At 28.8% G+C, this 23,665-nt stretch overlaps 1 protein-coding gene and 2 pseudogenes across 3 annotated transcripts; 1 reads left to right on the forward strand and 2 right to left on the reverse strand.

Moving 5' to 3' along the window:
* Nucleotides 1-3,150: 3,150 nt before the first annotated feature.
* LOC107634066 (alkane hydroxylase MAH1 pseudogene) lies at nucleotides 3,151-4,762 on the reverse strand (annotated as a pseudogene). Its single transcript, XR_015907574.1, has one exon. The product of XR_015907574.1 is annotated as an alkane hydroxylase MAH1 pseudogene (transcript).
* Nucleotides 4,763-12,298: 7,536 nt separating this feature from the next.
* On the reverse strand, nucleotides 12,299-13,276 carry LOC148569784 (alkane hydroxylase MAH1 pseudogene; annotated as a pseudogene).
* Nucleotides 13,277-15,198: 1,922 nt separating this feature from the next.
* Nucleotides 15,199-19,937, forward strand: LOC107632240 (uncharacterized). 2 transcript variants are annotated; one of them, XM_088509771.1, is made up of 7 exons: nucleotides 15,199-15,624; nucleotides 16,954-17,184; nucleotides 17,683-17,939; nucleotides 18,310-18,423; nucleotides 18,490-18,591; nucleotides 18,854-19,243; nucleotides 19,765-19,937. In XM_088509771.1, the coding sequence occupies exons 2-7, from the start codon at nucleotides 16,956-16,958 to the stop codon at nucleotides 19,852-19,854; spliced, it is 1,182 nt and encodes a 393-aa protein (XP_088365897.1). In that variant the 5' UTR covers nucleotides 15,199-15,624; nucleotides 16,954-16,955; the 3' UTR covers nucleotides 19,855-19,937. The 2 variants fall into 2 exon arrangements, with proteins under 2 accessions (XP_088365897.1, XP_088365898.1); XM_088509772.1 differs by having other exon boundaries at nucleotides 18,310-18,402.
* The last annotated feature ends 3,728 nt before the right edge of the window (nucleotides 19,938-23,665 follow it).

A 23,665-nucleotide genomic window follows, 5' to 3' on the forward strand; every position in this document is an offset into this window, starting at 1 on the left:
ATAATGATATTCAATCATGCATGACCCACCCCACATATTTAATATCTTCAGAAGTTGTTGGCTTTAAAAGATTTTATGATTGAAGAGCATGCATATATCTGGCCATCCTGCTCCCGATAACGGACAAAGGAACGATGAATTCCCATGCATGCTTAATTAATTTGATTTTTTCTTCTCTTATCCTTTTTGATAGAATGTTATATATGGAGACAGTAATTTAAAATTATTTTATTTAATTTAATATATATAATTTTATTTTTATATATATAATATTTAATATTTTATATATTTATTTTAACAGTAATGATTAAATACAAATAAACAAATTATAACTATCTTTGACCCCAATTTTAGCTAAAACATTTTCGTATTATTAATAATATTTGATATAGACATGCATACAGCAATTGCATAATGGGGGAAGTATGTAGAAGCATTGGCAATCACAATCCACAGATAGATCTAAGACAAGAAAACCGTTGATGCTGCTGGAACATACATGCTTCTATCAATTGCCTCTGTTATATTTGATGTAAAGTGAATTTTATGGTATTTATGATTTGGTGTTTAATTTTTGTCTAATTTAATTTTTATGATAAAATTTAATTATTTAATAATAATTTATTTTTATATTTTTAAAATTAAATATTAATTTTTTATTTTTTAATAGATTAAACAAATATTTTTAAACATCATAACAATTACCTTCATGTTAAACACCTCAGAAACTTTTTTTCCTCAATCATAAGCTACGCAGCTGATACTTTAAAGTAGCTCTGTTGTCGCACTTCAAAAGCGTGCCTTAAGGGACATTCATAAATACAAACTCTACACTTCTGCAAATTAGGCCACATTTTTGTAAGCGACATCTATCCCACCATAGCCTATTTTCTATTCGTTTCTTTTTGTAACAAACTATTTTTTTTTTTTTGCAATGGCTTTTATTTTTTAAAACATCAGTATTATAGGACTAATATAAATATTATTTAAAATTGTTGATTAAAAATATAATATTAAACTAATGGACTAAAAGTATTGAATTGGTAACTAAAAGTAATGATGTCTAATATAAATTAAAATTGTTTGTTCTTAAACTTTTTCCTTTCTGAAAAAAATGGCCTCTAGTGGAAACTTATAGTGACCCTTTAAAGTATGACATATATATGTCTTGATCTTATTGCCATGCTTTTTCAAAATTATGTGAAACAATAGGTTATTATAAATTTGGATCTTTTAAATTTTGAATTTTACTTTTAGAGGATAGAGTATGATCTATCACCATTTATTTCATAGGTGGAATCAAGAAAAAACATGAAAGAAAAAATATTCAATGATAAAAAATTTTACTTTATCTTTTAAAATGAAGATCTAAAATTTAAAAGATCCAAATTCGGTTATTATATATATGATGTTTGATTTAGATTTAGTGTTATTAAATGAAATAGATTAAATATTCTATAAACAAAATTACATATTCTAAACGGTTATATATCCAAATATAGAAAAAATTTACCATAACAAAATGTTAAAATATAAATATAAGAAATGAAGTCTTACAACGGTTGAAAATGGATTAAGTGAAAAAATATATAATATAAAGGACCCATATGCATAAACTCATTAATTTAAAATTTTGAATCAAAATATGATCTCGAAGGCATTCTTACTTAATCTACTTGTGTATTCCACCAACACAAGTAGATAGAAGATAGTCACACCAATAATATATATGATAGTTATTTTTCATATTATATATAACCACGGTTTCGCTAGCTAGATAAATGAAAATTTAAACAAACGTGAATAATTGGTCTATATTTTGGTCCACTAAAAAAAAAAAAAAACCACCTCAATCAAGTAACAAAAAATTATTTTATCTTACTTTTTCAACTTTTTAACTATCTGATGCTGTTAAAAATTTTATCAGCGCCATTGTTACTCCACTAGTTCTTCATTGGATTTGCAACAAGAACAATCATCTATTTTATATATAAAATGAATATTCATCTTTTTTATATGTAAAATAAAATATAATAATAAATTTGTATGTAAAATATTATTATCTTTTTTATATGTAAAATGAACATCCATCTTTTTTTTATATAAAATAAAATTAATAATAGATTTACAATAAGAACAATCATCTATTTCGTATATAAAATGAACATCCGCATGCAAAAAATTAAAGATTTATAGAGATAGATTTGTAAAGTATAATAGTTTTTGAAATTATTTGAACGGTAACAAATGTAAAAATTTTAATAAAAAAAAATTATAGAAGTCAGCTTCATAAAAGATTACTTTCTTTAAATTAACTATGAGCAATAAGAATATGTTATATGAGTTTGATAAAAAATATATATGTTTTCTGCTAATTTTATTGCCTAGATGTTGTAGGAAAGAGTGCGAAAATAAGAGATGTGATAACTTATAATTACGTTAAGCCAATTGAATGGGATTGTTCTCTTCACGGCTGTCTGCACGAGCTGCGGAGGGACAACATTGCACTGTTAGACTGCACCTATATTGGTGTGGTGGTGCGGTAGCGTCAACACGGGCACGGACATCAGTGTGGGATGAGGCTGTGGCGGCGTGCACGGGCGGTTAAACGGTGGCGTTATGATGCATCGAAATGGCTGTCTCCGAAACCGATGCCGAGTTTTAGGCATAGTGTGAATGTATTTAATTGTTAATCCTAATTTTTTAAAGAGAAAATTTGGAAAATCAGTACTTTTATTAAAATTTGGTCAGTACTTAACCAATAAAAGAAAAACGAATAATTCCACACTATTGGATATAATCTCACCCCACTAAAAACACTAATAATAATTAATTGATAGCTACAAATTACAAAACCTGCTGCCCCTAGCACTCCTCTTTTTCAAATTTTAAAATTTAAAATTAAATAATTAATTAAGAATCTCATTTTTATTTTTTAATTTACTTTCCTTTTTAAATTCATTGTTCACATCGTTTATAATCATCATTATTCCCCTATACTTTCTCATATACCAATATCAATATCAATATCAAATACAATTTCTGTAAAGATGATGAAGAAATACATCAGCTGATGATATGCTTATTCCTTCTTCACTTAATTATATATCTTATACATATGACAAGATGATATATAAATATAGTGTTCGTACAATAATGGAATCCATATCATATAGATTACAGAAGATGCCCCTAAATCTAATTAATAATACCTCTTTTAGTAACCTTGACCTTCAAGCCATGTTTCATGTGAAGAATAACAGAAAGACATGGGCACACATTATGCCCTTTCACCACCTCAAACTGAAAATTCAACAGCAAAGCAATGGCGATGATCTTCATCTGAATAAAGCTTATATTTTTACCCAAACAACTTCTTGGGCCTCCATTGAAAGCTATGAACTTGTAAGATGGTACGTGTATGATGCTTCCCTTTTCAGAAATCCACCTTTCTGGCTTAAACTCCAAGCAATCTTCTCCCCATATTTGTTCCATTCTTCCCATTGAGTACAAAGAGTAAAGTATCATAGTATTTGCATTAACACGATGCCCACTAGGAAGTATATCAGATTTAACTGCACATTTGTGTTCAAAAGGAAGTGGAGGGAAAAGTCTCAATGCTTCACATAAAGCTCCATGCAGATAAACTAGCTTGTTAAGAATTTCTAACCTTGAAGTGATGACCCAATTTTCTTCCTTGGTTATCAGGTTTGCTCTAAATTCTTCAAGAATCTTGGCTTCAACAAGAGGGTGGGTTGAAACCAGCCAAAAAAACCAACTGAGACTTGCACTGATTGCATCCCTTCCTGCTGCTAAGAGATTAAGTGCATTGTCTCTTAGAAACTTGGGCTCTATTGTTTCCATTCCACTTTCCATTACAAGAGCTTTAAGCATGTTAAATTTCGATTCATCATCATCTTTGGTGTAGTTGAATTTGTTTTGCTCTTGGAATGTGGATGATATAAATTGATGCAAGAATTGGTCAATTATTTTTCGACATTCACCGTAGCTCTTCTCTTGTCCAATTTGGAGCCACTTTTGAAGCTTCCACAAAAATCTTGGGGCAATGTGTCTGTAGAACATTCCATCTTCCATCTTGTTGAAAGCTGTCTCAAAAGCGTTTTCCGGGAACTCATCCATGAGCTTGTTAGGAAGGGAGTTAGGATCAAAGCCCAGCACTATGGAGCAGATGTTGTCAAAGGTGAATCTCTGAAAAATGTCTTGCAAGTCCACAATGGTTCCAAGTTCCGATGCATCATTGAGAAGTGGAACTAGGCAACTCTCCAGCTTCTTATGAATGGTTTTCACAAACGAACTCTCAAACGAGTTTTGTTTGAACAACGAGTGCAGTGTGTCCCTGTTGCGCTTCCATTTGTCGGAATCGATGTTAAAGATGCCATCTCCCATGATTTCAAAAATCTCATAGAACTTAGGCCCTTTAATGTAGTTGTCAAAGTTCTTGCTGGTAATGTGGTGCACGTTCATAGGGTCAACGGTGATGAGAAAGTCAAGGTTTGTGAGCCAGGGACCTTTGAACAGGAAAGTACCTTGATAGTGCTTCAAAATAGTGGTTGCATAATCATGGATATTGGATAGATTACATAAAAGTGCTGGTAGCATACCAAAGAAGGGCCAATCAATTACGAGGTTATTTCTGTTGGACAGCCATGTGTGGATGAAGAAGAATGAGACAATGGCTAAAAAAATAACAATTAAATCTAAGGAGTCCATCAAGATTTGGCCTTATTTTTCGAGGGCTTGTTTTGAGTGATGTCTGATATATGCATGATGTGGTTTCTTTGATCATAAATTTATATAGGCACATAATCTTTCTAACCATGAAGATAATACTACAGAAAGAAAAAATAAATAAAATAAATAAATACGATACTTAAACGTGTTTTAGTCACCAAAAAAAACGTGTTTTAAAATATTTGTATGTTTGTATTTTATTATTTATTCGTTTATATAATCCCAAAAAATATATGTATATCTGTTTACATTAAAAAAATATTTGCAATATGATTTTAACCGACTTAACAAAGATATAATTTAATTTTATTGAAATTATTGTATTAATTTAAAAAAAATATATTATTTATATACTGAAATTAATCAATACAATTTATTATTGTGTATTTATGTATAAATGTATATTTTATTTAATTTATTTTTAATATATATTTTATATTTTAATATATATTTTATATTAATAACTAATTTTAATAGTGGATTTTACTATACATTTAATATTTTTTATTAATCTAAATCACAATGTAAACGCTTTTTTAAATTGTCTAGTAGCCTGATTTCATTTATACTAACTGCAAAGAGTGATTTGAAATTAAAAGTGATTTATATTAACGCTTTTTTTGGAACTATTTATTATAAATAATGATTTAAAATTAAAAATAAAATTTATTTTTTTAATATTTGATTTTAATTTAATTAAAATTTTATATTATTTTTAATTATTTTATCAATATAATTATACAAGTGACAAAATTTAATTGATTTTCTATCAAAGTAAAAATATTTTTATACATCATTTAACCATCCTCAACTAACTACAATAAATTTTTATTATTTTTATAAATTTTTTATAATTATATTTTTTATTATTGTATTTTTTTCAAATTTTTTGAATAAAAAAATAAAAATTAATTAGATTTTTATAATTATTTTAATTCATCATCAAACAAAATATAAAAACACAAATTTTTTCACCATTGAGTGCATAAACGGCGAGGTGAGGTCTGTTAGCTGGAATCCTGCTTGCCTTGATGATGAGGCTCGCAAAATTGGCTGCCGTTGTGTGAAACGCACTTGTTTATTGTCACCGAAATTGGAACCAAAATTGGTTGTGTCATTGGTCGGCCGTCATTGAAATGGTGCCATTGGCTCTGAAAGGTGTGGCGACGCATTTAAACCAATATTAATGATGCATTTCCTACTTGTGTGCAACTTCTTAATATGATTAGTACAACTATATAATTATGCTTAAACGACTGCATTTGTACAATATTTCGTGGCTAAACTTTTTTATATCAGTGATTTTAATGTGAAATGTAAAAATATTTGATATTTTAATGTTTTATACTATTGTAATAGTAATATATAATAAAAATAATTTTTTAATTATAAAAATTAAAACGTCATTCATATTTTATAGTAAAAAAATTTACTTATAAAAAAAAGTGTTTTGTACTACTAATAAAAAAGGAAAAGTCTAGGGGGCCAGCAGTTTTGGTGAATTTTGGCCAGCATATAACCAACAGAAAAAGGTGAGTCATTGGATGAAATCTCACATTAATCTCACACCATTAGATCATCATTGATGGCTATTTGATGGCTACTAATCACAAAAGTTGCTGGCCCTAGCATTGCCCAATAAAAAATGCACAACCGTTGGGGCAAATTTGACTTTCACTAGTATAAAAAATGCTCACTTATCCAACCAATTAAAGCCCCACATACATTGTGTTCACGTCATAAATCATTGAAATATTTTTAAGTTAAATTTAAATGCTTTTTAGACACTGACGGACTGAAATGGCAACCTCACCTGAAATGTTTCCGTATACGAGCTCATTAATTATGATGTGGAAATAATACCAACTAAAATAATGTTACTATTTATTTAAATTAAATAAATAGTCTAAATGAGATCTACCGGTTCCAGTTATTCCACATATCTTGAGAGGTTGCTTCCAAAATTTTATGGTGGATATGCATTTTCACAGTTAACAAGTACTGCTCATCAATCAGAGGAGTGCCAGAGGATAGGATGATCATGCACATGCCAATTATTAATAGAAAAATCTTTGTATTATTTAACATTTAATTTTTTAATATTAAAATTAGTTTTTCTAATGTTTGAAGGGTTTAAAATTTAGTAGTTAAAATTTATGATATAAAAGTTAGCTAGAGTGGCTAACGAGAATAACAAATAAAATGGACTAAATACTTGAACTGAAATTGTAGTCATGTTAAGAATGCACGGTGTTAGGAGAAAGAAAGAAAAAAGAGTAGAATAAAAAATAATTAAAAAAGCCAAAATTAATAAAGCTGGCTATAAAAAATTAATTCTTTAATGAAATTGTTTATTTTGCGTGTTTTTATTATTAGGAGATTTAAAGTAAAAATAGAAACAATAGATAACATCTACATTTACTATGTATATATATATACATTCAAATATATGTCATGATTAATAAAATTTATTTATAATTTTATATTATATTTTTTGCATTTTTTATTCCAATTATTTTTAAATTTATGTGATTCATTTATAAAAAATATTTATACCAATAAAAAATAAAATTATTTTTTAAATTTAATGATATTAGACAAATGAGTCGATTATTCAATCAAATAAATTAGTTCAATATAATACTTTTAAATTTGTAATAATAATAATAATAATAATAAATACAACTTTTTACACAGGTCTTAATCTAATTATTTAAATTCATAAACTCATAATCAGCTTTAGACTGATTTATCATTTCTAAAATATTTTCAGTTATTTAATCTATAGTTAAAGTCTCTCGCATGTTATATAATCTATCATTTGTTAAAGTTTGTTAGTTTGTCACATTATTCCTGCATATTAATTATACTACACATTTATAGAAATATCTAAATTTTTATAATCATATTTTATAAGAATAATTATCTAAATAAGATGATTAGAAAAATCTAAAAAAATAAATAAATAATTCAATTACTAAAAATATAAAAAATAATATTTAAAAATATCTAAAATAATATCTAATACTTAAAAATATCTAGAAGTATTGATTAGCCAATTTTAAGAGTCTATAAATAGGTCATGATAGAACTCATTATAATCAAGTGAGCTAACACACTCAAGTCTCATTAATTTTTGTACTCTTTTTTCTAACGAATTTGAATCCTCTAAAATGAGAAAATTGATAAAATAATAAAATAAATAGTTAATTATAATTAATTTTGTAACTTCCATAAAATATATGTTTTATTATCTTAATTTAAGAGTGATTAACTTCTCACTTAAATCAATTTTTTTATTTTAAAAGATCTTAATCCCTTTTAAATTATTAATAATGTAAGTATCAAATTTGTCTAACCATTTATCTAAGTTATTTCTTTATCAAAACTATTGTTACTATTTTTGCTACAATATTTAAGTCCATAATACACGAAATCAACTTCAAACTATATTTCATAAAACTATCGGTGGTACTTGAGCTATGTTTGATCCATCATTTATTGGGCATAGAATATTTTTTGATAGCTTCTCAATTATACATATTCATCATATTATAACTCACTCTAACAAAATTTTCTATAACCATGATTATCTCAATGCAACTATAAGTATTCTCATACCTAGATTATTCAAAAGACAATTATGAAAATTGACATTCTCAAATAAAAACTTTTCTATAAACACAAAACTGGTGGAAGGTTGTCCACAAAGAGTTCACTATACTAAAAAATCAACCAACCTTTTCCGCTATAGAAATAAAGAAATTAAAGGAAGAACAACAAAAAAATTATATTACTTTATACTTTCTCCAACAAACTGTGACCAAGATAAATTTCTCAAAGATAGAAGAAATATTGTCAACCAAGGAATTATGAAAAAATTTGGAGCAGTGGTACTGAGCTGACATAAAGGTACATACAATCTTTTTCCAATCTCTAAGAAAATCATATAGAAATATGAAAACAAAAAATTATAAAAAAATAAAAAATTACTATACAATATTAATGAACTCAATAACTGAAATGAAAGTTTGGAAATCATTTGCTAAATAAAAAGATAATAGAAAAGATACTAATTAGTTTAGTATCCAAATTTGATCTTAAAGTGTCTAACAATTGAATACACTAAGGATTCATCAAAGTTAGTGTTGGTACAAAAAATGAATTTTTTTTTTCAATAAGAGAGCGTTTTGACTGCTAATGGTTTCGACAACAGAAGCGGTGTTTCGACAACAAAAGTAGAAACAGGTAAGCTGAAGTCAAAAAAGATGGTACAAAGAGCGTCGAAGTCAAAAGGGAGTTATTACCTTTTCTTGATCACTAAGACTTGCTATTCGACCTTCAAGTTGAGTAGAGAATATAGGTGCGGAAATTGAAGAGTATGCTAAAGAAACGTGAGGCTTGAAGATCAAGAAAGATGTGAGTGTCAAAATTTAGGAGTCAAAATTCTTCATGGTCAAGACAAGGTCATGACTGAGAAAAAAGAAGAAGTAAGATCATGGACAATATGCTCCATGGTAACACTATTTTCATGATTTATAAATAGTAGAAACTTAAAAGAGTTTTAAGACTTCTTCAAAAACACTAGATTATCACACATAAGTCTTCGCTAAAATTTTCAGTCTCCGTGATGCAATGAAAGAACATGGAGCACAAGTACATGTAAGTGTTGGAAGTCCATTTTTATTTGTTTTTATTTTATTTTCTTTTTTCGTTTCTTTTCATTTATTTGCTTTACGCATTCTATTTTTTACTTCTGTTCTTCAAGAAATTTGTTTTCTTTCAATTTCAACTTTAATTTAAAATTTTATCTACTTTATTGCAATTCTTTATTATTTGCCACTATTCAAGCAACTCATATATTTTGACATGAACGCTAAGTAATTCTCAGGTCGAGCCCACTCTTTTTCAGAGGAGTTGTATCTGCTCCCTGATATTTAAAATCTTGAGACAAGCTCGATTCGACATCCTGTCAAGATATCCTGTCAAGGCTACCAAAAATCGAGTGAAACAGCTAGTATTAACAAAGTTAATAAGCTCATTACATGTTTTTTAACAAAGGATACCATGACGAGGTGGCGATGATGAAGCTGCGGGAGGCAGCGAAGACTCTGCTGGAGGCGGCGATGATGCTGCTGGTGGTGTTACGTTGACGATTTCGTTAGACACGGCGATGACGAGGGAAGATCGATTGGAGGAGGTCGTAGTGATGATGAACGAGAATGGAGCAGGAGGCGCCGACGCTGTTGAACGAGCGCGGTGCATGACGTGGCAATGTTGAGGCAGTGACAGTGACTAGCGATGAGAGTGAGTGATGGTGGCGGTTACCAACGAAACGATAGCAAATGGTGGCGATGGGGGTTGACAGAAAGAGAGAAAGAGAAAGGGGACACAAGTAAGGTTAATGATGTTGCAAAAATGGAGGAGAAGGATTTGCAAATTTGAATTTATGGTCAATTTTACCCGCAGATTTATGCGTCGCCTGTGACTAAAATGGTATATTTCATTTAATTACCTTATCGTCGAATTTTTTTGTCCCTAAATCCAACAATAATGATCGCGCCAATTTTTCTTTTTTCCCCCTCCAATTATTATCAGTGAATTTATTGTTGGAAACCGAATCCGATGTAACTTGTTTACCCGATTGACGAATTTATTGCCAAAGCAGTTGATAAATCTGTCACTAACTTCCGACGGTATTAAGCGTTTTTCTTGTAGTGATAGTAGAACTAAGTATATAGCTATCAAATATTATTTTACACGAAAAGTTTTATTGGAGATAAAAGATATAGATTGAGTATTGCACCACAGATGAACAACTAATTAACTTCTTCAATAAGGCGCTCCCAAAATCAAAGTTTAAACGATTTCAAAAAATATTTGAAGTTACACAAATTTACATCAAAAGAAGTACGTTACACATTTGTAAAAATATCTAAATTTTTATGATATTTATTTTTATCTAAATATTATATTAAAAATTTTAAAAATACATAAATAATTCAAGTCTAGAAATATCTAGGATAATAACTAAAAATATTTAAGATCGTATATATCTAAGATAATATCTAATATCTAAAAATATCTAGAAGTATTGATGAAGCAATTTGAGAAACTTATAAATAGATCATGATAGAATTTATTGTAATCAAGTGCGCTAACACACTCTTTTTATTAGTCTTTGTACTCTCTTTTAAACTATCAATAATATAAGAGAAAATTTCACCGCTTTTTCTGCGAGATACTAAAATGACACTCTTCTTCCCTCTATTTTATAAATGTACATTTTTTTCCTTTCTAATTTTTGAAAAATATCCTTTTTAATCCACTTTATAAATTTTTTGTGTTAACTAATATTAACTTTATCCATTTTTTAAGAAAAAATAAATTATTTTTTTGAAAAAATACCCATTAGCAAAAATTTTATTTTTTATCACTAAATTTTGCTTACCAAAATGTTTTTCTAATAAATTATTTTTTTATTAATTAAATTATATTTTTATTAAAATACTTTTGAAAAAACTAATAATTAAATTATTTTTTTTCTAAAATACTTACCCTTTAATAATTTTTTAATTATTAAATTATGATTTTACTAAAATTTTTGTTAATCATTATTTTTATATTTTACTATTAATTTTTTGATATCAATATATATTATTTTAACATTAAATAAAAAATCTTACCACTGTTAATATATATAACAATTAATATATATTGATATTAAAAAAGAATCTTACTAAAATTTTTTATTTAATGTTAAAATAATATATATAGATATCAAAAAATTAATAGTAAAATATAAAAAAATTGTTAACAAAAATTTTGGTAAAATTATAATTTAATAAATTAAAAAATTATTGAAGGATATTTTTTTAAAAAAAATTATATAATTATTAAATTTTTTAGAAAATACAATTTAATCAATAAAAGAATAATTTATTAAGAATATTTTGGTAAGCAAAATTTAATGATAAAAAATAAAATTTTTATTAATGGGTATTTTTTTAAAAAATAATTTATTTTTTCTTAAAAAATGGATAAAATTAACATTAGTTAACACAAAAAATTTAAATATGAGGTTTTTTAAAAATTAGAAAGGAGGAAAATGTACATTTATAAAATAGAAAGGAGAAGAATATCATTTTAACATCTCATAAGAGACGGAAGTGTAATTTTCTCATAATATAATTATCAAATTTTTCGAATTATTTGTTTAAATTACTCTTTCATTATCAAAACTATTTTTGTCGCAACATCCAAATTTATAAACACTAAACCAACTTCAAACTATTTCATAAAATCATTTTTGCAAAACAGGTAGACAATTACGCTAATTATATAATATAATTATTTTCATATTATATATGATCCATATCAATTACAGACATTGAAAAGATGATGAATATAGTCAATACATGCATCAGCTGATGATATGCTAATTACTTCTTCACTTATTTATCCTATACAGATGACAAGATGATATATAATGTCCGTACAATAGTGGAGTCCATACCATATATATAGATTCCCCTAAATGCTAAATCTAATTAATAATACCTCTTTTAGTAACCTTGACCTTCAAGCCATGTTTCATGTGAAGAACAACGGAAAGACATGGAGACACATTATCCCCTTTCGCCACCTCGAATTGAAAATTCCACAGCAAAGCAGTGGCGATGATCTTCATCTGAACAAAGCTTATGTTTTTACCCAAACAACTTCTTGGGCCTGCTTGAAAAGCTATGAACTTGTAAGATGGTATGTGTATCTTTCTTCCCTTCTCAGAAATCCATCTTTCTGGCTTAAACTCCAAGCAATCTTGTCCCCATGTTTGTTCTACTCTTCCCATTGAATATTGACAATAAATACCATAGTATTTGTATTAACACGATCCCCACTGGGGAGTATATCAGATTTAACTGCAGATTTGTGCTCAAAAGGAATTGGAGGGAAAAGTCTCAATGCTTCACACAAAGCTCCATGCAGGTAACTAGCTTGTGTATAAAGTTTGCTCTGATTTCTTCAAGGATATTGGCTTCAATAAGAGGATGGGTTTGAAACTAGCCAGTAAAACCAACTGAGACCTGAACTAATTGCATCCCTTCCTGCTGCTAAGAGACTAAGAGCATTGTCTCTTAAAAACTTGCGATCTATATGTTCCATTCCAATTTCCTCCACAAGAGCTTTAAGCATGTTAAAGTTTTTCCTTTTAAGCATGTTAAAAACTTGCGATCTATCACTACAAGATTAATGTTTATTTGAGGGAGTATTTTAGTAAAGGTTTTTAAAAACTTCCACAATGCATTTTATTTATGACAATTTAAAAAACCTCCACTTATAATTCATTAAAATTCATAATTTCAAAACAAAGCTCATTTTCTCTTTCTCCAAAATGAGAAGCGTCAAGTTAGCTGAGAGAGTGGCTATGAAACCCTAGGTTTTTCACCTCCATTTTCGCCGCCATTCCGGCTGCCGTTTCCGCCGCCGCCGCCGCCGACGCCGACGCCGTTACCACTGCCATATCCGTTGCAGCAGAGACCTTCCCTTTGAACTGCTGCTGGTACTGTTTTTTCTTCTTCCGACGCCGTTACCACTTCCGAGCTTCTTCTTCTTCAACGCCGCTTTCTGTCACTCCAATTTCTCTTTTGAACTGCTGCTGGTACTTCTTTTTCTTCTTCTTCCCTATTAATTTGTTGATATTTCTTCTTTGTTAACAATAAATTGCATTGTGGATTTTGTTTCTTATTTTTCTTTATACCGTTGAATTGGTTCATTTGGTTAATGGTTTCTTAATCGAACTTTAAGAAATCGTTAATTTATTTATATTAATATATATTTTTTTTGCATTGTGTGGTACTTTGTCTTCGATTAATATATTTTATGTTCGCTGCAATTTTTTTGTTTTTCCGGTTAAATTTCTTTTAATTTTGTTGCTGAAAATATAACTTATTTTTATGTCTTTTCATTTTTTAATTTTGCTCTTTCGTTCTTTATTCACAAATTGTATTCAGTTGAACGAAATCCATTGCAAGACTAGAACTTAGGTTGATAAGTTAATGTTAGGTGAGGGCACGTGGTGGTAGGTCCTTTGGGCTCAATTATCTGCTATTGCTTTACATAATTACATGGAGTCCTTCACGGACCATGATAATTGTGTGGAATGACTCATCCTAACTTCATATATGAGTGTGAAGTGTGAACCTTTGTTTTTTCCTTCCAATTATTTGAATTTAATTTCTTAATTAGCTGTTTTGCAAATGGATAATTCTAGATTATCTCTTCTCTTAATTGATCATCTTATAGATTGAGTATTGGATATATAATATAATAAGCAGCATTTAAAAACTAAGCTCTTTTATTGACATAACATCAAATGATCCAATAGGTGGCTTTTGAATTAGCTCTGTGGCTTCTTTAGAAGAGAAGGAAAGAAAAAAAAGTAAAAGTTAAAAACTAAAAATTGATCTCTTTTTTTTTGGTGATTTCTGAAAGCTTATTAGCAAGATTAAGATGCCTTGCCCTTTTGTCTCAATCAGATAATTCCTCCTTGCTAGTTAGTTTCTGCCAATCAATCTAACTCTTACAACAGAAAAAAAGCAGGAAAAAAAATAAAAATAAATAAATAAGTAAATAAATAAATCTGATCTTTTGTGCTGACAAATATCTCAGTTTCAGTATCCACAGAAGTCCATATTCTTTTGGCAGGAGCTGTTCCAGGATCCTATACCAACATAAATTAAAACATGCCCATTATTCATTTTTCTATGATGTAACAAAACATAAACTCAAATAACATTTTTGAATAAGAGTCTCTTATAGTTTTCTTTTCGTGTTCAAGATAGATTGTTCTGTATCTCTTCAAAGCTGAAGCCTGTGAGTTATTTAGTCGCTGTACCTTTGTTTCTGATTCTCTTGTCTCAGTTTTGAATCTTTGCTGTGAATAGGGCCTATTGAGATGAACTTTGGTGTGTAAGCTTCCTCGTTCAACTTGAATAGATGAGAAGGAACCTTGTAAATGCAACATTCATCAAGCACCAATGGTTCAAAATATTTCTGGAATGTTAATTAATATTTCCTGAATCTTAGGTTTTGTTTCTCCTTCTAAAGCATTATTGTTGTTAATGTTTGGAGAAGCCATTGCAACCTAACTTCTCTTATTGCCTAATAGAATCCATCACAAAGTGAATATTCAATAAATCACTTAGCTTCAAATATATAGTAACATATATAATCTTGAAAGGGTAAAAAATTAAACTGAATCTCTTTTAATTTATACAAAGCAGAGATATAAGAGAAATTCCCTGAATATATTTTACCAAATAGTAATGATTTTTTTCCCTAAAAGAACTTGCAAATACCAATTAAAGTGCAAGAGCTAAATGACTAGTTGCTTTTCAGTTTCCATTATTCATATATTTTCCTTTATAAGGTTTGAAGCTGCCTTTTGATGTGTTTTTTTCTTTCATGTCTTATAGTAATTAGTTTTGCTAAAGAGTTCAGTGATACTGATTTATTATGCTTTCATTTCAATTGAGTTAAAGTTGAAAATTGCTTCAACAAAAATAGCTTTTTATTTCAAGCTCTTTTGTTCCTTATTTTTGGTTTATATGTCATGCCCCTGGGTTATAGTTCACTATTCTTCAGAGTTCAGGCTGCTTATTGCTTCTGTACCACCTCTTGTCATTCTTAGCTCAAACTGATTTATAGTGTTGCACCTTCCGAATTCATTATGTTTCCTAAATAATCATGGGGAATGTATTGTGTATCAGGAGGGGAGAGCCCAACATCCAGAAGCAGTACTCATACTCATACTTGGATTCAATTTTCTAATAAGTGATACTTGCACCGTCCATGATACTACATTTTTCAGTGAGTTAAACAAATCTTCAGCAACCACAATTTTCATGGCTTGACAAGATACTGCATTTTTTAACGAGTTAAACAAATTTCCCAAAGTATAAAAAAAAATTGATTACTATTTTCCATTACTACAGTTTATAATGCTGGATTGCTGGCTGAAATTGTCCAAATTTTGGTTTAAGACCACACCATCACATACAGAGTGGCAACGTGCAATTAGAGATTAGAGAGTGATAACACTTTCTATTTAATAATAATAATAATAATAATAATAATGATAGCACTTTCCATTTAGCTGGATGCATGTCACCGTCACTTTTATTGTTTTCTGGCTCCTTTCTTTAATAAAATGTTAGTTATTTACTATTTACTAATTACTATTTAGTATTTACTAATTAAGTATATGGCTCCTTTCTTTAATAAAATGTTACCTTTAGTGAAAGTTTCTTGCATAGTATCACTGTCAAACAAAGAAAAGGAGAATCAATTTTTTATTAAATAAATTAAACATGTATATTTTGAACTTGGTTATATTAACAATTAATGCATTTAAGTTATTATGTTATTATAATTTGTAATTTCTCCTGCTTGAATGTCCAGAGAATTATGGAAAGGATTTATCTTGTGCATTCTTTAGTAATGAAGGGATAATAAATAATCTTGCACTTGTCTGCGTCTATTTATCTATTTGAATGTCTTGTTATTTTGTATGGATCTATATTAACTTAAAGACCTGATGTTTAATAATTAGTAAATGAAGGGAGTTAATTACTGTAAATGGGAGGTTAGTAGTTTACATTTCACATGGCATTTTCTTGACATTTTTGTCTGACATCACAAATGCTCAAAGTTATTTTCTAATACACTAATTGTTCTAACTATAATGAAGCACTTGATTATTTTTGCTGATTTTACTGTCATGCTTTTGTAATAACAGACTAGTCTTATTCATAAAGGTATAAAAGTATTTTAATATTAGATATTGGACATACATTTTTGTGAATTAAATGTGAATATTACCTGCTTGATATATAAATTTTGAGCAGGTTGTGTAGTTGCTTTGCTGTCACAATTCTTATATGCTGATTTATACTTATGCTCGAACTTAAAATGTAGAGGATTTTTTACTATTCTCAATTCTGAGAGAAAATTTGTAACATTTGTCAATTTTGTAACTTTATTCATAAAAAACTTGTAACTTAATAACAATTTTTTGTAACAAGTTAAGAAACGAGTGAGAATCAATGGAGACTCATGATTTTTATGTCTCTCGTAACAAGTTAGTATAATGTCTAATTATCTTGTGTGCTTAACAGTTTTGTGTTTGTTAATATGCAGTCATGCCAAGGGAAAAACGCATAAAAAATCCATTGAAGTTTGTAGATGAGAGGGAAAACAACAATGCTTCTCGTTCACTTCAACCTCCAGCACCAGCAGCATCTGAAGATACCACTAATGTAGAGGCTAGTGAGACTCCTTCTCAAGCCGCTGCAAATTCCATTTCATCTGATGGAGCCACACGTTGTTCTAATTCAAAGTCTTCATCTGCTTGGAATGTGGAGATAATTGGTATTAATTTATATTGCATAACTAGTGTAGAGGCAACTGATTCACAATATTAATTTTAATAGATAGGAAAACTTTAAAAAATCCTCATAACTTAAAATGGTAAATGATGATAACTGCCTCTTTTTGAGATGTAAACCTCCCAATTTCACTAAAAAATTTCACTTACCACTCACTCACGCCTCAGATTATGATGATGGCTTTTATTTTATTTTATTTTATTTTCTTTTGGCTATTATTTGAGATTTATATATTATGGAAAATAATGGGATTGTAGCAACATTGTAACAGCATGTATATATGCTTCGGGGAACTTGAAGAGTCACTTATTAGCTAGTTTATTATAACACTATTCTTTTATTTATTTATTTTTTAATTACTTGTTTCCTGTATTCATTTCTCCCATACCCCAGGGTTCTAATGTCTTTTTCCAATCACTGCTTCTATTTGTAACAAATATTATACACTGTTATCATTTAAATCATTCTTATTTTTCTTAAGACTCTACAAATGTGAAGAAGAAGGCTAAGATCAAAGTCAAGGATGTTTGCAACTTACTTAGGGGAGACAGTGTAATTGTAGAGGTTGACGAAGAGGGTGCGATATATGGTGAAGCACAAGGTTTACTTGCTGGTTATTGTGGTATATTAGCAACTAATGCACGTATCTTTCCAATTAGCTTTGAAAAGTGGTCAGGACAAGAAAATGGTGGCATACCTAAGTCTTTCAAGGATGAGTGCTTTGATACAATGATAAAGGTAAAATCCATTTTATTTGAAACTTCTATTAGTTCAAGTAATTATTTATTTATTTATTTATTTTTTGTTTGAAGCCCCACTTCTATTTTACAAGCACAGAAAAGATTGCCTACAGGTATTGCATTCAAAGTATTGCAAAGAAGTGGGCAACATATAGGCAAAGATTGTGAAATGAGTTCTATGATCCAACCATGAGAAGAGAAGCATTGGTGAACAATGTGCCTGATGATGTTCCAAGAGATCAATGGGCTTGTTTTGTCAATTATCGACTAAAACCGTCTACAATTGTAAGACACTAAACAATTCATTTAGTTATTGTTCTACTTTAATTAAAAAAATTATTAATTAAAGTTATTATATTTATTTTTAGGAGCTTTGCATGAAAAATAAGGAAAATCGAAGCAAGCAAACCATTCCTCACACTTGTGGATCTAAATCCAACTCTCGGAGGCGACATGAGATGGTATATATATACACACACTTGGTACATGTGTGATTTTACTTGCATTATATATGTTAATTGTTTAACTCTTTATTCCTTCTTTTTTAGTACTTGGAAACGGGAAAGAAGCCTAGTAGAGGAATAATGTACATTGAAACGCATAAGAGGAAGGATGGGTCTTTTGTAAATAACAAGGCATTAACTATAGTGGTAAGTGTTTTATAAACCTTTGCTGTCTTATCTTATTTTATTTGTATGTGATCATGTGAAAATGGGATTTGAGTGTAGTTGCTTGTGGATTGAGATATATAATGATTATAGGAAAGTGGTTCACTTCACTTCACTTTTCATTTTAAATTTTTAGTTGTGATAATGGTCTAGGAACATTAGAATAATCATAATCTGTAATGCCATTGATTACATGTGTTGTTACTTTTAAATTGAATAGTTTCTATTTACTACTTTTAAATAGGAACAAATTGAGCTGAATATGACACAGTCAAATACACAATTTGAGGTGTCCCCTAATGATGCTGTTGGTAAAGTTTTGGGGCCTGAACACTCTGGGAGAGTTCGTTGCATGGGCATGGGAGCAGCGCCTACAAATACCTTTAGGAATGTGAAAACTCGGCTTAATGGGATGACCATCTCCACTAATTCAGCTGTATCTTCTTCACCTACTACTGCTGCAATTTTACAGGAAAAGATCAATAATTTGGAGTCCGACTTACATAATTCACAGCAAAAGGTCATTAGTCTAGAGTCTAAGTTACAGCAATCATTTGATATGATGAAAGCATATCTAATGATGAAGGAAGGAGGAATTCCCGAAGCACTTGTTGGCTTCTTTTCTGCCCGCGAGGTAACTTTATAATAAATTCATTTGTTAGGAATATAAGTTTAGATGGAATAATACTCATTAATAATGGAGTCTAATTATTGAAATTGAATATGTTCATATCATTAATTCTAATTATAGAAAAGGGAGTGTTATGTTAAAGTTGTTACATTATTTTACCAACTTGTTTCATTATCAGTGGTAACTCACGATATAATAATAATTAGCCGAATTTCAGGAGTTCGGCACCAATTGACAAAATAGTTGCAATAATTAGTTATTAGGCAATTACTTAATTATATCAATTTGGTCATAAATTAGTGCAAGTTGTCTCTGATCCTATTTCAGGATAATGATATCATTTTGTAGTAAGCAACCAAGCATATCCGCATGTTTCTGCCTCTTCAATCGTACAGCTGCAGTTTTCTATTTTCTTATACTAGGTTTAGATGCTCTTTAAAATTGAGTTGTAAGGATTTTATATCGAATTATCTTGATGCTTAACTTTACTGAAATTACTAATAACATCTTATGTTTACATATAGGCTAATGATGCTGAAAGCGAGCCTACTACTCCCTTTGATGCTAGGAGATCAGTTGGTGATAGCAACGGACATCCGAGGACAAATATTTGAGATTTTTATGTAATTAGATGATATTAAAATATTGAATATTTTTACTTTTTAAAGAAAAACAGTAATAGTTATGTAGAACAATACCATATGGAATTATGTTTGGAACTATTGATATTGAGAATTTTTTTATATATAGAGTTATGTCTTATATTATTGAGGAATTGTGTTATAAAAGATTTAGTTTTTAAATTTTGATATTAAAAAATAAATTTTTAATTTGAGAATATGTAAATGAGTTGGGATTAATGAATGATTTGAAATTAAAAATAAATAAATAATTATAGGATTTGTGGAGGTTTAAAAATCTCACAAAATAGTTAATTTTTGTTAAATTAAAAAATTAATTTATGGGGATTTTAAACCGTCACAAAAGTGATTTAAAATTGCCACAAAAGTATAATATAAAACCCCCACTAAACACACATAAAACCCCCACTGAATAGATTGTGGAGGTTTTTAAAAACCCCCACAAAAGACCTCGTGGCACCTCAAATTTTGGGGGTTTTGGAAACTCCCACAAACCATTTGGTGGGGGTTATAAACCTCCACAAATAGGAAAAAAAACCTCCACAAATAAACAAAAATCTTGTAGTGTATGTAGTATACTTTTAAGAAGATTTATGCACCATAAGTGACTAAAAAAACTAAAACACTTCTAGCAATAGTAAAGATGAAAAATAAAAGTTTTTCGCTAAGATGGAATTACATCATGGAAACTTTATTAAATGCACAAGAAGATTATTCATGATTGTGGCATCGAAGCTTTGGTCATTTTCATTTTTATGGATTAAAATTGCTACACCATAAGCAACTAATGAGGAATCTATCAAATATTACAGAGATTAATCAATCTTATAAAGGTGTTTCCTTGAAAAACAATATTTTCAACCATTTTCTTTTTAGAAGAGTTTAGTGAGCTAAGGAGATACTTGAATTAGTTTACAATGATGTCTGTGGACCGATGAAAACACTATCACTCAATAACAATAGGTACTTCATTCTCTTCATTGATGATTATACTAAGATGACTTAGGTATATTTCCTACATGAAATATCAGAGGTTTTGGCATTTTCAAGAAATTCAAGCAATACATGGAGTAGTAAAGTGGTTGTAGTATCAACGTACTTCGTAGTAACAGAGGAACTGAATACACTTCCAAAAAATTTAATAAATTTTGTGAAGAAGAGAGTGTCGACTGTCGAACATCAACTCACAGTTGGATATGCTCCTGAGTAAAATGGAGTATATGAGAGAAAAAATAGAATTATGATAGAGACGGCACGCTTGATCCTTAAGGAGAAAAATCTATCAAACATCTTTTGGGCAGAAACTATATACACAGTAGTAGTATACCTTCTAAATCATTATCCCACAAAAGTAGTAGAAAATAAAACTCCAATTAAAGTATGGAGTGGACGAATGCCTTCTACAAAACATCTAAGAGTTTTTGAATGTCTATGTTATGTCCACATTCTCACAAAAAATTATCTCGATGAGAAGACAGAGAAATAAATCTTTCTTGAATATAGTGTACAACCAAAGGGATATCATGTGTATAACTTGCAAACAAATAAACTGATAATCAGTCGAGACGTGGAGTTCGATGAATATATTTCATAGAACTAGGAAGATGAAAAAGTCGAGAAAAAAAGCATTGAAGTATCACAACAACCACCTACAAGACTAGAAGAACAAGAACGTGAAAAAACAAGTACAACTACTCCAACAGTAGAGCAACCATTGATTTTCCTCCAAAAAAAAAAATTAGACCTCTACAAGATGTATACGAAACATCTAATTTTGCCAAGATTGAGCCTAAAACTTTGAAGAAGCAGAAAAGCAAGAAGAATAGAAAAATACAATAGAAGAAGAAATCAAGATTATTAAAAAGAATAACACACAAAAGTTGGTAGATCGCCCTTCAAATAAAGATGTTATTGGAGTCAAATAGTTATACAAGACTAAACTCAATCTTGATAAATCTATTCAAAATCATAAGACTTGGCTTGTTGTTGCAAAAGGATATGCACAAATTACTGGGATAGATTATACAAAACCGCCGTCAAAGGGTAAGTAGTTTTATTTTTGAATATAGCAATGGTTATGAACCGCCACAAAAGGAATCCATAACAAAATTTTGGTTTGTAGTAATTATTCCAACGGTTTTCTAAAACCGTCACTAATAGTTCCTTGTTTAACATTATTCAAAATTGCAAATTGACATTTTTTAAAATATTTTTACACAATGGTCATCATCCCAATCATGTAAAATCCACTGCTAAAACAAAACAAAGCAAAAAAAAAAAAAAACTAACAATATTAATTGCCTTTTCCAAGAGCAATCCAATTTATCAACAAGCAAGTACGCTAATTATTTTCTTTTTTTTTAAAAAATTATCAATATAGATGAATGAAGTTTTACATAAAAAAATTAATGTTTATTATTTAGTGATCAATTCTGTTTAATTCAAAATATAGAAATGTTTAGATATATTGGAGTGGTTGGAGAACTGCCGCTGTTGAGCTCTGAAACTGCCGTTATCTGTTGTAAGTGTTGTAGAGCTCCTAGATACAATAAGGGCACTCATTGCTTTAACCGCACAAAAATAATGAAAGATCTATCAACACCTTGATGACGTTATGCATTACTTCTATTCTACACTTGAATTTTTTAGAATCAAAAGTAACACATAATATCATCAAAGCGTTTGTTCTACACTTAAATTTCACAAATTACATGATAATTTAATTGATATAATTTTTTAATTATTTTTTAAATTACATATTGTATAAATATAGTTGGTCTTTTTCTATTGTATAACTATCTGTTACTTCTGACTCTGAAAAATTCTAAGTTCTAACTCGTATACTATTTTGGAGGACTACACTTTATAATAACTTTTTTAACATTAAAAGTTTTGGTAATGATTCTTTATATGCTAAAGAGTTAAAAGACATTTTTAATAAATTTTTAGAAATTATTTATTGTTCTATTTTAAATTCATAAGTTTATAAAAATATATATCTTTTGGAATTTAAACTAAACCACAAAATTTGAATTTATATTCTTATTTGTTTGATTTTTTTATATTTTACTTGAATTCAAATGGGGATATTTCGTAAATCGAATCAACTACTTGTGTAACACATACATGATAAATCGAACCAACTTGATTTTTATTTACTACTAATTGTGCAACACATTCATGGTAAATTAAATAAATTTGATTTGATTTACATGTAAATAGCATAAATCAAATCAATTTGATTTGGCATGTAACTAATTCTGGTTTAAGATATTTGTGTAATTTTGAGCTAAATAATTTTATTTATGTGATTTACCCTATTTTTAGGTACTAGATATTCTCTTAGATATATATTATCTTAAATATTTTTAGTTATTATCTTAGATATTTCTAGACTTGAATTATTTATGTATTTTTAAAATTTTTTAATATAATATCTAGATATTTATTTTTACAAAATATTATCATAAAAATCTCGATATTTTCACAAATGTGTAACATAATTAATACTCATCTTTGATGTACATTTGTGTAACTTCAAACATCTCTTAAAATTGTTCAAACTGTGATTTTGGGAGCGATTTAGTGAAGATGTAAGTTAGTTGCTCATCTGTATTGTAATACTCAATCTTTATCTTTTCTTTCCAATATAATTTGTCATATAAAATAATACTTGATAGCTAGCTATATACTTGATTCAACTTTAATTTGATGAACTCGATTGATTGTCATTGCTATTGCTAATTTGCTGCCACACAATATAATTGTTGGGTCTTCTTGTTGT

Source organism: Arachis ipaensis, chromosome B3, assembly GCF_059453495.1.
Source record: "Arachis ipaensis isolate K30076 ecotype BB chromosome B3, ASM5945349v1, whole genome shotgun sequence".
Taxonomy (NCBI): Eukaryota; Viridiplantae; Streptophyta; class Magnoliopsida; order Fabales; family Fabaceae; genus Arachis; species Arachis ipaensis.